Below are 16,124 nucleotides of genomic sequence, written 5' to 3' on the forward strand. Positions count from 1 at the left end.
ATAATGAAATGAAAAAAGATTGATTGAATGAATGCAAGGTGAAATGGCACCTGGGCTGCGAAAGAAATGTGGAAAGCTCTGGATTAATCCTGACCACTTGGAGTTTATTAACATGCACCTAAATATAAGCCCAGAAAAGAAACCCTTACCTTCAGGTCGGTGGAAAAGGCTTCTAACACTGGCTTCGGGCGTTTGGAACCAGATTTCTCCAAGAGCACTATACCGGCCATCAGAGCAGTTGAACTGTAAGAGCCAGAAAACAGCAGCAATGAAATGCAAAATGACACAGCAGCATGGATTAGAGAAGAATAGGGCGCAGTTGAGGATAACATGAAGTGGAGTTGGGCGGGCCCCATAATACGCAGAGCAGATAACCAGCGGTCTATTAGAGAAGAGAGAACATTTTTAACGTAAGAAAAGCAAAAAGATTTATAGAAGGAGCTTTGTCTCTGGCCTGATACTCCATGTACAGGAAAAGGAGAGGGAAAGAAAAGTAGAAAGTACGGATGATGAGGATACTTTACAGCAAACTATGTACATGTGTAATGTGCAAAGCACCTTACTAGTGTAACAATGGGCACCAAGGAAGAGGAAATGCAATCGATGATGGCACAGGATCCGGCTGTGTGATGAAAATATGAAATTTGAAAGCGCAGCATCATATTGCACCATGACGCCAAAGAAAAGACACCGAAGACCGGCTTGGTTGCAAATGTGGTCGCATGCTACTCTGGACCTTTGGCTGCGTTTTCTGCAGCGTTCGTAAATACACCAGCACGGACTTCAACCACCCTAATATTTGGATGGTGCCGGCTGACAGAAGCCAGGAATAATCGGAGATTGTTAGGAGAGGACACTGTCCTGCAGTGGTCATAAATTGTAGACTGAAAATGATGATGAAGCTGTATCAAATGTCCAAGCTCACAATTCGACAAGACAGACCCTTGTAGCAGAAATCACACTATAACTGGCCAACCAACGGGGTTTACTGTCATAAAGTAACAATGGGGCTACGAGAGACACTGGTGAATAACCCCAGATTTTGATCCAGCTGGGGTTCTTTAGTGTGCATCTAAGTCTAAGTACATGAGCGTTTTCACATTCCCCTTCCGTCAAAGAGTGACTGCCACAGCTGAGAATTGAACCCACGACCTTGTATTCGGAAACAAAAATGTAAGCCCAACCTAACTATAATGTACAGATTTTTTTTTTGCGCACTGCTGAAAATGTTCACTGCAACTGATACAGCACAAAACACTGAAAGTTTTCGGGCACAAACAGCACAATATCATTTCATTGCACACCACATGAACAAACTTTTCATTTTAAAAAGCAACTGCAAAATCTTCAAGCTCATAGGAAGCGTGTGTGTTTACATTTCACTTTAATGAGCCGTTCATTCAGGTCCCTCCAAGTATGACCGTAATATTGCTGCACACACTGTTCCTGTTCATCCATTTAACTTTTAACTTATCTGCACAAATGTCATTTTTAGCACTTTATGGGTGTGACAATACGGCAGCAAAGAAAGAAGGCAGCTTGCTCTTCAGCAAATGCGTTTTGACTAAAAAATAAGTCTGGAGTGAAACCTGTCATGATATCACGGCTCACCTGCAAAGCATTATCATAAAAGTCATCCCGATGAGGCCGGCAGTCGGTCGAGATGTCAATCATGAGGAAGCCCACAGAGGCAGTGACTATTGCCACAGCGACAGCTTCAATGACTTTGATCCAGCGCCGGTGCAGGTACCTGCATAACACTACACTTAGCATATCCTCAGTCTTAGGTTTACTGTAACGTATCCAATGGGAACTCTAATTTTGGATGTTAACACTCCAATTTCAACAAACGATAGATAACCATTTCTACTCCTTTATGAACACAAGCGCAATCACAGATTTTTTTAAAATAATACCAAGAGACCCAAGCAGTCTTTTTATTGCTTGTAGCAAAGCACACACTACCTTATCCTGAAGACGGTCAGCTTGAAGTTCACGTGATTGAAGACGGCCCCCAACAGACCACCTGGACAAGAACAACATAACGCAGCACTTCCGTACAATTGTGACAACAAAATTAGGATACTTAAGCTAGGTAAAAAATGCACACCCCAAATACTTACCTTATCTACAAGGTTATGAAAATGTCAAATAAATAATAATAAGGCGATTCAGTCAACATGGTGCTCACAGGTAACAAAACTGCACATCTGACTGACTTCTGCACACTAATTACCACAACTGCTTTTGCTGACACAGTGGCATTCACAAGAACTTCACAATTTAAGCAGCCATACCGTATTAACACATCAGCCAAGAAACTTACCACAGGCTCCCATGATAATGTAGATGGGCAGCTCTATGATGCTCCACTGCACATCCTACAGAAAAAAAAGAGAGTATTAAAACCCACATTTGCTCCTGTGTAGCGAAATTGATGAACATCTTCAGTGCTTCGTTGACAGTCACTATGGGCAGCTATTGCACAATAAAAATTAGTTCCTTTTTTATTACTGCCAACTAAACACAATTATATAGCCGAAGGTTCGTAACAGTAGACAGGCAAGAACATTGGCAGCAATGATTAACGGGGAGAATACAACTAAGTGACAATGTTATTACTGAGCACAATTGGCAGTTGTTGAATCTAAATCACAGTACTCAAGCGTGTCCTGCTCTTTACACACGTGTCGCCGTATATTACACAGAAGTTAGTGGTGCCCACATCAGTTCAAGAATGCACTAAGCGTTCGAGGCAGTGTCCTCGGAGGCCAAATTTATTCACGATTCGTACTCTGAATTCATACTTAATATTTGATAAATTGTTTGCTGCAAGTTATACACATGGAAATACAGTACCTCATAGGGACACTAAAAAGGAACTGTAAATCAGTGTAGACTTATAAAACATTCCTTCAAAATGAATTCCATGAATTTTACAGCAGTAGGTGTAGAAAAAGAAGAATAAACGTGCGCAGGCAGGCACTGCAAAAGAAAAAGAAAAATATTTGAGTAGCAGCTGGCTCTCTGTCTAGTTTTCTCATGTTGGGTTAAAGTTCTTTTACATTTGGCATGGAAAACCTACGTGCAGACACGTTTCCTTCTTCGAATGCCTTAAGGACCTTCTGCTCAACCACTTCACACTGCAGGTGGCGAGAACTGAACAACGCATCATTCGTGATAGCTAGGATACCAAATACAGTCGAATCTCGATAATTCGAACTCTAAGGGGCCCGAAAATTTGTTCGAATTAAAAGTTCGAAATAACGGAAGGACGTATTTTTGAAGTATTCGAGCACCATAGCAAGATGAACAAACGGTGCGAGTCATGAAATTTCGCGGCGCGCAAGCGCATAGCAAGTTGCGCCCACGCCGGCCAACGCTCGGTTCCCGATAACGGCAGAAAATGAAACTTCACGGAGCGGACGGCGCCGACATGGCGACGGGCGGGCGCGCGCGCGCAGAGCCCGTCGAAGGTGAGGGAGGAGGGCGGCAGGAAAGCAGAATTGACCTCGGCAACTCCGCCGCTTTGGTGGCAGTGACTTCGGTGGCTCCCCTCGCCCTCTCTCTCAACTTCCTCGCAGCTCCCTCACCTTCGACTGTCTTAGTGCGCGCCCGCTGGCACCGCCGGTACAGCCGGTTCGGCGCAGATTAGCCTCCTTGAAGTTTCGTTTCCTGCCGTTATCGGGAAGTGAGCGTTTGCCAGCGTGGGTGCCGACGCCGCCGGTCCAGCTGGCCCGGCGCCAGCTTAGGGTACGACCACGCTAACGGCAAAAAACGCGCGCGTCATGCCGCAGGCGGCAAGTTGCCGCGCGGCCACCGTGGCAAGCGCGTCTCGCCGCGCGGTAGCGCAATAAGATGTCCCGCGCTCTCCGAACGCGCGAGCAACACCGCGAGCACTCGTTGTTTCTCCCCTTCTCGGCCAGCTCCACCGCTGCTGAGATGGCGGGCCTCCACCTGGCCGCAGACCTGCTGGCAGCCGAGCCCCCTGGGGTACCGGTCGCAGTGGCCAGCGACTCGCGAGCTGCTCTCCAGGCTGTGTGCCTCCCGGAGAGGGCTGGCTTCAGTGCAGCCCTCCTGGTGACAAAGCTTCACGCTCTCCGCGCCAGTGGTACTGACGTCTCTTTGCACTGGGTACCTGCCCACGTGGGAATCCCAGGCAATGAAGAGGCAGATGCCTTGGCAAAGGAGGCACACGGCACGGACACGGCTCCCAGCCAGGCGGTCGTGTCGTCGGACTACTCAAGGAGCACCATTCAACGACTGCTGCTGAGCTGCCACCCCGACGCACGCGTGGCAAGGCGGAGCCCCCCGACACGGCTGCCTGACAGGGGACTGACCAGAAGGGAGAGATCCCTCCTACTACGCCTTCGGATTGGCTGCTGCTGGACAGCCGCCCGAAGCTTCCGCCTGGGCAGAGCAGACTCCCCAGCCTGCTCTCAGTGCGGGGCAGACGAAACACTGGAGCACCTCCTATGTTCCTGCCCCGCACTCGACCAACACCGCAACACCATGGTGGCTCAACTCCGCCGCATGGGTCTACCTTCTGCTGCCAGCACGGACCTGCTGCATCCAGCCCGCAACCCCAGCCAAGTGTTCAAGGTGGTCCTCGGCTACCTTGCGGACACTATGCTGGCTGACCGGCTGTAGGGGCACCCTGCCCGAGACGAGGACGACTGCCCTCTCCCTTCCCCCTTCTCCCACTATTTCCCTCTTTCTCCCCCCCATACCCCTCCCCCCAGATGCTGAGCCGTGCTCCCTATAAGGGCTGCAGAAATACGCATCTTTTCCCACCCTAAACCTCTACTACTACTACTCGTTGTTTCATGCGAGAGACGACGATCGTCGATTGAAAACCCGGCGCGTACCAGTGGCGGTCCGGTTGTGATAGCTCCGTGACGTCACCCTCGTCGCTTTCGATTGGTTCATCTCGCGGCACGCGGCATTTGCCGCAGAAATGGGTCTCGAACCCATTTCGCGCAGCACGCCACAAAACCCCCGATTCCTGCCGCTTTTGCCGCGCGCGGCATGACACGTTGCCGCGCGTTTTTGACGCGCGTCTTTGCTGCGCGTTTTTGCCGCTAGCACGGCCGTACCCTTAGGCTGCTCCCTTAAGTTTTGCTTTCTGCTGCTATCGGGAAGCGAGCGTTTGCCGGCGTGGGCAGTTCGTTGGCCGGACTGGCCCTCCGCTGCAGCATGAAGGGGTCTCTCCTAAGCTTTTGCTCTATGGCGGTGTCGGAGCAATGCCGGTCGGAGGCGCCGCCGCGTTCTTCGGCGCGCTGCTGAGAGCATTGTCGGTCCGCGGTATGTTCGAATTAACCGTCGCAAATGCTTTCGCGTTCGAATTACCGAGTTTTCGCCCATTGAAATACACATAACTTTGACGGGACCTGAGCGTCAGTTCGAATAAACCGGCACTTCGAATTAAGCGTGTTCGAATTAACGAGATTCGACTGTAGCTGTCTACCTGCACCGCAAGAGCTACACTGGTGAAACACCTCAAGCTCAACCAGCTAGCTTGACAAGCTCAGAGAATGAAGATTCTGCACGAAGCCCGGTTGCTGCTAGCAGACCCTACTGTGAACAAATCCAAGCTTTCAGGTATTTTTTACTATTTTTCTGCCAGCAACACCGAGCTCTCGAACTTTAACACAGCTCACGAAGAGCACATTGCCGACGACGAGCTCAAAGCAAGATACGTTACTTCGGCAGAGTTTAATAATCAAGCTATGAGCATGCTTGCCGAGATTCCCTGCAAAACAGCCATTCAGGAATGCATGGACAGTGCAGGCAGAGACTGCTCCCCAGAAACTGCTCCCCAGAATTTGGCAGTTACTGGTTATGCCCAGGATTGGCTTCTGACTGCCAAAGCTTGATATGCGAACATTTAGAGGCAACATTCGCCAATTGTCAGGTCACTGGGAGCAGTTCGAGCAGATGTTAACTGGAAAACGCTATGTCGACAATGACAAAGTTCTTCTATTTACAGCATTACCTTGCGGGGGATGCGGCAGCGGCAATTGCCAGTTTACAAACTTCCGAAACTTTTTACACCGATGCCGTAGAACTTCTCAAAGAACGCTTTGGCATGCGCAAGACATAACAGCATCACCTGCAAGCGCTTCGCAATCTACCACTTGCAAGTTCAGGAAGTGGTGCACAACGCCCAAGGCGACTTTATGATGCTGTCCCACTAAATATCCACTCTGACTGCGCTAAACATACCCACTCAGTTTCTCAGCAATGCCAGTTGATATCCTGCGGGAGGCTTTGCCATACGAGATTGTCCTTGCATATACGCGAGAAAAGCCGAGCCAGGCTTTAAGACAATGTTAAACTGGTAACCAACAAGATGTCTAGAAGCCACATAGTTGCCACATCTTGTGGACGTACATTCAATGGGCTGCACAGTATCTGTTAATGGTCACATAAAAAGTGTTTGCTATACTTCATTCCTTACTCCTTGTGCTATCTAACGATGCCTTAAAAATGACATTTTATTGTACCATTTATTTTTAAAGGTACACTAAAGGCAAATGTCAATTAAAGCTAAATTGATTGATTGATACTCGAGAATGTCCAAGGCGTCAATGTTATCGCGAACAAAGTATTAGTAGTAAGGAAATTGAGGTAAATAAAGGACACGACTTGCGACTCACCCGGGACATTCAAGTATCGAGGTTAAGTTTAATTAGTAGTCAAAAACAAGGCCAAAAATGAGATGGTATCCAGGCCCCACTCACATCAAACTCGCCGAAATTGACCAAGCCCGAGAAAGACAGCTCCCCGGCGTGTCCGTGGAAGGCACTCAGGATGACGCTCAACGAGAAGGCTGATATGGTCGAGCAGAAGAACTGGAACGGACAGCAACAGTTGAACAGGGCTTCCGCGGAACTCATTGACAAGGACAAAGGTCGATTTGAAGCAACTCTTTCCTGCTTCATGAATAAGAATGTGTTTGTCTAGCTGATTAGGTGCAAGGTAGCCTGTTTCATCAGTAGATTACATGAAACGTAATCTTAAAGTGGAAGTAAAACATCAGGCATTACATCTAATCAGACAAGCATGCCTTCTACCAAGTGTGGCAAGAAAATACTGTTCCAATTAGAACAGTGGTATTTGCAAACAAGTTATGCATTTTCCACAAAGAATGACTGTTGGTACCAAGTCCCAAAGCTGCATGGCAGTTTGTGATAAAAGCCATCACAAAAGCCAGGAAGAGACAGCTTTAATTCTGACACCCTTGGGTTCTTTAACATACAGTAAAACCTCATTAACTCGGATTTCACGGGACCGAAGAAATGGCCGATTCAACTGAATGTTGAATTATCGAGAGTATCAAGAAAACAATAAAATGCTTACTCTGTCAACATGCCTTAATTTACTGAATGAATCATCAAATCCCGTTTCTATTTTTCACCAGTGGTCGCCAAAAGATTGTTCGTTCACCACAATGTAGCCAGTGCTCTGCATCCTCAACAGCTTTGCACAGAGACCAAACAAAATTACCGTTTGCTGCAACAACTGCAGATGAAAGTGCGATTGCTATCGACGCAATCAGTGATGACAACTACTCAGTTTACAAGACACATGACCGATGCCCGCACCGAGCCAAACGAAACTACTGTTTGCCCCAACCGCTGTGGATGAAACCGTGGAGGCTGTCGATGTGATCATGGATGGCGACTACGCAGTTATAAAGGCACATGGCCAACGCAGTGTCATGCTCGGCAGTAAACACAAGAATAAAGAATTTAAAGGCGCAATTAGGCACAAAGCGTTCCGGCGCTGCTGTCATTCACATACGATTTTCTCCGATGACTTGCAGACTCCGACGCTTCGTTTCAAATGGACGCTAACACAGTTTTTTGCTTTTTTGCGTCGCACATTTGTGCCATTCCAAGCTCACTGAGCTCTGAAAGTTGTCCGAATTAACCAATGTGTGGCCAAATACGTCCGAATTAATGACAGTTTCATTGCATTAAATAATGCATACACCTGTAGAAACCAGACAACGAGTCCGAATCAACCAATTTTCTGAATTAACAAGGGTCAAATTAACGAGGTTTTACTGTACGCCCAAACCTAACTAAACAAGCATTACTGCATTCTTAGTCCAGTGGAATGAGTCTACTGCGGCAAGAATTTGATTCAACCAACTCATCCTCAACAGCAGAATGCTGTCACTAGATACTGTGTTCTAGCCAGTGTTTTCCAGTGTACACAGTATTCAGGCTTAGCTAGTCTTTTGTTAGGTTCGGTTTCTTCATCAAAGAGAGCGGTAACATTAAAGACTCCCTCAACAGTAGATACATTTCCAAATTCACACGGGTGCTTCTCTGCAAACTACATCTGCGCAACTAATGGCAGCACCGGTCATTGTTCAAACGTAGACGAAGGGCTAGCTGCACATGCGGGAGCTTGTCTTTTGCACGTGGTTTCGTAATAAGAGCCACGCCTACATTTTCGCTGTCACAAGACAAGCAAACTGTGCACATACAAGTTAATTGCAAAAATGACCACGCAGTCATTAGCTTGGCATAGTGCCTTGCGGGAAAGCTAGCATTGCAGTTATGAAAAGAGTCCCTCCCCAGATAATTTGAGGAAGTTGACACGTACAATCCTCCATGTCAGAGACTGGTTCCAAAAGCTGGCGCCTTCTTCTAAACTGAACAGAACGCCCCCTGGAAAGTACAGAAAATGGTAACAGCAAGAATGTGTATTATAATGAACCACACTTATCGCACATGCAAAACAAGCTTGTTTCTGAAAGCTTTGCTTAGTGCTGACAATTGTGCCAGCTCGCTTTTATAAGGGTTTGGAAGTCTCTGCATATACAGTTAAAGCTTAATATGACGAACTTCAATATAACGATAGTCTCGATAGAACAAAGTATATAACATTTTATAACTTCTATTCTATAGAACACCACGTATTAGAACTTCGATAGTCGATATACTGAAGTATGTGTATATACACCGATTTCAATATGACGAAATTTCACCGCCGCTGTGGAGGTGTTGAACCTCAATATACTGAGGCATGTTGATATACACGATTTAAATATAATGAAAATTCACTGCCGCCGTGGAGGTATTGGAATACCAAGACAATAAATGAAAACTTCCGCGGGCGCAGATGGTCAAATGGTTGAATAACAAGCGGCCGCTTGCGAACGCATCTCTCAAATCGTGCGCAGCACGACCAAGACTGCACGCACTGTATGCTTTAGGTGCAAGTGAAAGCTTGCGATGGTGAGTCGAGAGAGAGAGAGAAAAACATTTATTTAGACCATCGAGATTGTTGATCTTGAGGACGAGTGGGTGGTGTCCTCATTCCAGGACTCCACTGGCAATGGCTGCTCGACGTACTTGCTGGACGAGAGCTTCTTGTCCCGCCAGGGTATCGCCGGTCAGCTGTACTTCCCACCACTCAAATGACGTGGTGAGTCGAGAGATGGTGGCTTGATGAACACTGTCTTACCACGCGAGCAAGGGGAAAGGGGGGAGGGGAGCGAGCTCACGGTAACACGATCAAGCGCGCACGAAAGGAGAGGCAGGTTGGCATGCGTGTGGCTGTCAGCATGGCTGAGCCCACACGCAACCCGCACACCCTATTTTAGAGGTAATCTGCCGCATGTGCAAAGAGTGGGCATGCCCAGATGGCGTGCCATCATGTGTGCTGTCTTCCCGCTCGTTTAGTACTGGAGATTGGGTAATCTCAAGTTTCGGTAACGAGTTGAAGCAAAAGGCAGATGAAGCATTCACTCCCCGCTTCCAGCATTTTTCACGATAACATCCTAACATGGCACCACCAGCACTGCTGTGCACGACTGTCTGTCTTCAGTATTCCGTAAACTGCAATATGTATACAGGAGAGGCTGAAACTCTCTAATGAGCATTCCGCGTTAGTTACACAAGTGACATGAAGTGAATAGATAACACAACACGACATTCACAGATAACCTCTGCTAGAGTAAGGCATTGCACATTTTGCAGAAGTTGCAGTTTTAATAAATGTTACAGATCAACAGAATGGCCTCGTGTGGTGAAAATGTTGCAAAAATTTGGGAAACTCACCAACGGGTGCTCCAAAAGCAGCAGCCACTCCAGCAGCTGCGCCTGCAGAGACAAAGTCTCGCTTCTCATGATCCTCACGAAATTCCCGGAAGCACTACAACGTCATGAAGAAACAAGCTTAGCCACAAGTGCCAAACAGTGCATGTCAAATGTTCTCCGCTCACAAACACTTCCCGAAGGTGACTGGTTTGGTGAGACAATATTGAAACGCAACAAATTCACAATTCCACAAACACCTCAGGATGGAAAAGCCCTTTAATTACCATTAAGAACTAAAAATATTACAATGAACACAAAACCAATGACCAATGAATTAACTAGTACTAGTCTCCATTATTCTTGTACAATTGTTTCAAAAGTACTAATCGCTTCCTGACCTCATTTTTCTTTTTCTCCCCCCCCCCCCCCTTTTGTAAAGCACTTTGCTATATTCTCTAGCTGTGATGTTCTATCACACTTTCCTTTTCATTGTACAGTAACAACATGGCTGCATGCATTGTTTCTATACCAGTTTTTGAAAACTGCTTTCACAACAGCATTTTCCTGTTACCTCACAACACGTTTTCGTTCAACCCTTTCCTCACAGTACAGCAAATAATGAAGACTGCCTTTTCACAATTGTGTAAGTACTCCTGTCTGAATTGGTTGCCCGGGATATGGTATCCATCTGCAGGGACATACTCAGATTTCATTACCTTTGGAGACAAAAACAATGCCTGCTTGCAGATTTCCTCATTGCACTAAAGATAACTTGCGTGAACCACTGAATGACTCAATTAATTTATGAGTCAAACTAATCCATGTTTCAATGTGAATTTGAATTATCTTCTTCAACAACTAAACCAGTGTTTATAAATACCATTTATTGTGCATAAATATGCATAAGTATAGTGAAAAATGTCATTCCATTCTTTAGTTTAGCACAGGGCCAGAGAGGTAGCTTTCTGAAGCATTCCAAATTTCTTCTTTCACATATCTTCTTTCCCTCAAGGACTTCTGCAAAACTTATTTACTTAACGCATGCACACCCACCCTGGAATACTCTGGCAGTGAGAGCAGTGGCCTTTACACTTTTGTGACAGACTGTACACGCATTGTATAACTGGATGAAGGTGTTTACACAAGTTTTGTACCCGTTTTTAACAAATATGTCATACCTCTTTGTCAAAAAGCCACGTCTCCTCTAACAATTAAAAAAAAAAAAAAGATAAGTCACACCTCTGCAACCAATCATATAGTACTACCATGCCTAATCTTATCTCACTTTTCGCATTCTAAAGGGTCACCTATACACACTTTCCCTCTGTTGCTTAACTTTGTGACCTCATTCTCCACTACATTTGTTCTACAGTGTTTTCCTGAAAATGATCCTTTCAATAAGTTCTAACATAAACAAGAACACAGACTTGGCACTCACGTTGAGGTCCCTCCGAAACGTGGTGCTCTTGCCTTGCGAGATACCAGCGGCAATTACCGAGCCGCAGTGAATCATGGGACCCTCCTGAAAGCACAAAATTATGGAATACCTGCATTACATTTAATGCCACTAGTATTTGTTCAACTCTTTGCAGTTACCAGCAATGACCTACTCTGCGGTCATTCTGGTCAGGAGCTCTTTCGTGCGTTTTCGGCGTCACACAGAAAGAGCATTCACATGAACAAACATGTAGTAAGCATTTTATTTCAGAAATTTTCTTTATTCCCGAGGCTCTTCCATAGTGTGCAGCACCAAACAGCATCGTGTTGTGGATTATAACTAGAGGAACCGTTTTCACTAGCGTCCTCATTGTCGCTTTCTTCTTGAGTGCTCTCAGCTGAGGATCTTTGCTGGTTCTCTGAAGGTGGAATCTATACCTCCTCGACACTAAAATCATCTGCAGATTCAGTGAACTCAAGAGTTTTTTTTTTTTTTTCTTAAGTAGAATGCACATGGTGAAAATGTCAGCTTCTCGGTCTCTCACCCCCCCGAAAAGCACATACGAATTCCTTTAAGCGTCACTAAAGAAGTGCTGCCTTCGTACACAGATGTTTCAAAGTACAATTATGCATAGTTAAAAAAATTCCCAATAGACGACGCTACAAACGTGAAGAAGAAGCAAGCATGTGCAAGCAACAGCAAGTGTCAAATCTGCAGATCGTGTTCAAGATATGTCACGTGCCGCTGCGCAAACTACGCAGTTGCTACCGGAGCACAAGCCGCTCCCCCCTCCCTCCCGTGCTGCCTTCCCGCTTTCCTCCCTTGTGCGCGATTCGGCTCACCGTCACACGCTTTCACTCGCACATACAGCATACGGCGCATGAGGACGATATCATTGCCCTTGTTATATGGAACATCGTGGCAACCACGATGGCAGAAATGCGCCTGGAGTGGCCATATCATCCCTATCAGAATTATATAGGAAATATATGGCACCCATATACTTGCGCGTTACCCGCATTCACGGAGTGAACATCACTAATTTTTTTTAGATCGCTTACCGAACGAACAGGTGCGTCTTAAACACCGGTGCGAGTTGTATACATTTTTTTTCCAGAAAACTGCCATTTTGAGGAGGGTGCGTCTTATACAAAGGTGCGACTTATAGACCGGAAAATATGGTAATTAACAAAAGTACACTAATTAACTTAGTTAATTACCTTACAACACATATTGCAACTTATGAATAGTAGCCATTGAGCTGGTCAGGCGTATCCACTTGGAATGAATTTCCAGAATGACACCAGTTTGGAGATATGCGCCATCAAATTCGCCGTAAAAAATGTACCGTTGTTCCACTTACTTTTTTACCAAAATGTTGTTTTATGCATTGCAGCACAGAAGTAACTGGTACGCCAATGTATTTCGTCCCACACTCTGGGAAATATCTTGAAACTGGTGTCATCCTGTAAATTCATTTCAAGTGGATGCGTCTCGCAAACTGACTGGCTACAATTCATAAATTGGAATATTTGTTGTAAAGTAATTAACTAAGAGGTTAATTAGTTAATTTTTGTCAATTAGTTGAATATGTGTTTGAATTTCTCATGCTACTAATGTCCGTCTCTTCGAATAACCCAGGTCAACCATAAGAATTATGCTACCTGCCACAGGCGATTTTAAAAAATTCCGTAAAGCTTGATTTTGAACATTATATATATACAGGGAGAATGCGTAGCTATTTAACACAGGGCAGAGCGATACTAATGATCTATGCCAGCTTCCCATTATCTTCCCCTTCTCCTCACAATGTCTTCCCATAGCGGCACAAACTACTGACATTGTAACCACAATAATACTAAAGAAAATTGTTAATAAAGCCTTCAAAACGTGGCCAATTTTGCCATGGCAAGGAAAGAGTTAATGGAATGCAGCTGACAATAGAGAAGGCAAAACAAGTAAAGTGCCGACAAACCTTCCCCACGGCCAGGCCCCCAACGACGGAGAGGACTACGCCCACAGCCTTGGCGACCAGCGTCTTGAAACGGACCACTTGTGGAACCTTGACACCATTCAGGTAGCACTTGATGACCGGAATGCCACTTGCTGCCGCCACCGGCTGAAAAAACAGCACAGGCAGTAGGTACACAAAGGTGACAATTATGTAACTGTTTATTACCTAAATATACTTATTGACCCGAAGAAAAACATTTGAACTTACATGTAAATGTACTTGCACATAATTTGCTAATCTCGGGCAAAATTTGTGGAGTTGATCAGCGCAGACTGCTTGGTTGACCCGGCACTCTTTTTTTTTAATGCTGTCTCCATAAGCTTGCACTAACGTCCTTCTACTGACAGTGGCGCAAATTGCTATGCGGTGCTGGGACTATCAAACATTTCCTATCCAAATAAAACAAGCAAATAAGCTTTACAAACGACAGTTGATTGCTTGTAATTGAGACTATTGCAAAACAACATTTACAACCATAGCTCTTACAGATCAGCAGTGAGCTTACTCTTGGCACCGTATTTCACTGCAGAAGTTCCCGCTGAAGTTTGCTAAGAGAGACATCCGAGACCGCAGTCCACTGACAGATTTTTCAAGGCCACGCGTCACTCCTTTCAACAGTATTTGCATTTAACCTTCTCACTGCAATTTACCCAACTCGTACACATTCACTGCATCAACCAATCAGACCACACTTCTCCGAGGTTGCTTCTACAGGGATTAGCATTTAACTTCAGATTGTGAAACTTCAAAACTGTACAGTACTTCACTATTATAATGCTAGTACCTGCAAAAACTGTGCCCTGTACAGAGCTATGCGTTGATAATACTGTCTCCAAATGAGCTTCCTTATACATGTACACTTCAAGTAAGTGCGGGGTACTTTTCGTGGAAGCTTTATATAAATGACTAGAACTTTGGCCTTGTCAACTACTCTCTGATGCATCGTCTCAAATTAAAAAAGAAAGCCTGGGGTCCAACTATCCCAAGGTTTTACACTCTCCAACGAACCACACATCGCAAGTGTTGTCCGCTTCTCCAGATGTCTACTCACCGCAATGTAGGCCACTAATATTGCTCCAGCCAGAACAGCAGTTGCGTTCATGGCAACCCAGCCCAGGTAAGGCAGGATGATGCAATCCCTGCGGATGCAATCGTTGATCCCTTTTGGATCCTTAGCTAAGGAAGAATGGATTGATGCATTGACTGACTTACAGTTGCTTAATAGACTGACTGATCACTTGGTCAGATAAACAATTGACTGACAGGTTTGAACATCCCAAAGCATGACAGGGCAGACCACATAGCACAGGGTTCTGGATGAATTTAACCTATATGCATCAGCAATGAATGTTTAACTGAACATTTTGAACATGCATCAAAATCTCAGTACACAAATGTTCTTGCACTGTGCCCCTATTGGTATCAAACCACTGCAACTGGCAATCAAAACTGCCACCTTATGCCTGGCAAGTAACCAGCGAGCCATCAAAGTAAGTCGTATTTATAGTCTTTTGTAGCTGCAAAGCAGAATAATTAATCATCTAATTAAACATATCCTGAAACAATATTTACTGCTGAGTATAACTAGAGCAAACTAGTGGGGGATGCCCCAGTGGCAATAACAACGATGTTTAGGCACTCTGCCATAAAGATTTCGGTAAAGAAATCTCATGCAAAGTGCATCAGTGTATTACAGTAGACTCGCGATAATTCAAACTCTGATAATTTAAACTTTCGGTTAATTCAATCAAATATCAAATTTTTGGTTGGCCCGCTATGTTTTCAATGCATTTCAAAGCCGTTTACTTCAAACTGACCCATTGCGTTAATTTGGTTAATTCATACTTTTTGCTTGTCCATGCCAGAACATATCTGCTGCTTTTGTCGCTTCTAAGCTGAACATTTGCGTTTTTATTATCACTAACAGTCGCAAATAACGCCGATTTCCTGCCTACACATGTAAAAGCGGCCAAACCACGTGCACGGCAGGCGCGGCATGTACGCAAAATGGTGTGCGTGACCCTCCGCCAACTCTGCCCGCCAACGCGTTTTATCGTTCCGTCGCCGACTGCTCCGCCATTCGCATCAAGCCGCCTTGAAGGAAGTATCGAACTCTTTCCGTAATGGAAAAATTGGCTTCAATAGAAGTTGACACCGGAGTGAAGAAGACTTCAGTAGCACATACTGAAATATCAGATATCGAAGTGCACACTGACGACCATCATGAAAGCGAAGGACAAGCTTCGGATCAATGCAAACTAAATGCGGCGCCTCCAGGGCAGAGGCATGCCGCGTATAGTACAGCATAAACAGCACGGCGGGCGGCGTGCGCTGCCACGTACGATATCGGATGCTACGATGCTGTCACTCTCATTCTTGCGGAATTGTCCAATTGTACGCGATTTGGAACGACCACCTATCTTTCCATTATGGGAACAACGGCCGCTCAAGCATTCTTGTTGACGTGGCTCAAGTCGACAAGAACGATACGCCACGCACTGCTGCCACGCAATGTTGCAAAGGGTCAGCGGTTACTACGCAGTTATCAGGAGATCACGGTTCGGCGGCACTTCGTTTACACGTTGCCGATTGCTGATAACGGCTTGCGGTGACG

At 45.6% G+C, this 16,124-nt stretch overlaps 1 protein-coding gene across 2 annotated transcripts in view; it reads right to left on the bottom strand.

Moving 5' to 3' along the window:
* The window catches only part of LOC119452887 (H(+)/Cl(-) exchange transporter 7), a 42,472-nt gene that overhangs the window by 19,520 nt on the left and 6,828 nt on the right, over positions 1–16,124 (bottom strand). For both annotated transcript variants that reach the window (XM_037714837.2, XM_049667359.1), the window contains exons 5-14: positions 14,562–14,671; positions 13,472–13,615; positions 11,497–11,580; positions 10,080–10,173; positions 8,620–8,684; positions 6,744–6,854; positions 2,327–2,381; positions 1,966–2,026; positions 1,612–1,750; positions 150–243 (exon numbers count right to left, since the gene is read on the bottom strand). In XM_037714837.2, coding sequence (XP_037570765.1) covers positions 150–243; positions 1,612–1,750; positions 1,966–2,026; positions 2,327–2,381; positions 6,744–6,854; positions 8,620–8,684; positions 10,080–10,173; positions 11,497–11,580; positions 13,472–13,615; positions 14,562–14,671 — 957 coding nt within the window. The remainder of the gene's footprint in view (positions 1–149; positions 244–1,611; positions 1,751–1,965; positions 2,027–2,326; positions 2,382–6,743; positions 6,855–8,619; positions 8,685–10,079; positions 10,174–11,496; positions 11,581–13,471; positions 13,616–14,561; positions 14,672–16,124) is intronic.

Source organism: Dermacentor silvarum, chromosome 5 (assembly GCF_013339745.2).
Source record: "Dermacentor silvarum isolate Dsil-2018 chromosome 5, BIME_Dsil_1.4, whole genome shotgun sequence".
Classification (NCBI taxonomy): Eukaryota; Metazoa; Arthropoda; class Arachnida; order Ixodida; family Ixodidae; genus Dermacentor; species Dermacentor silvarum.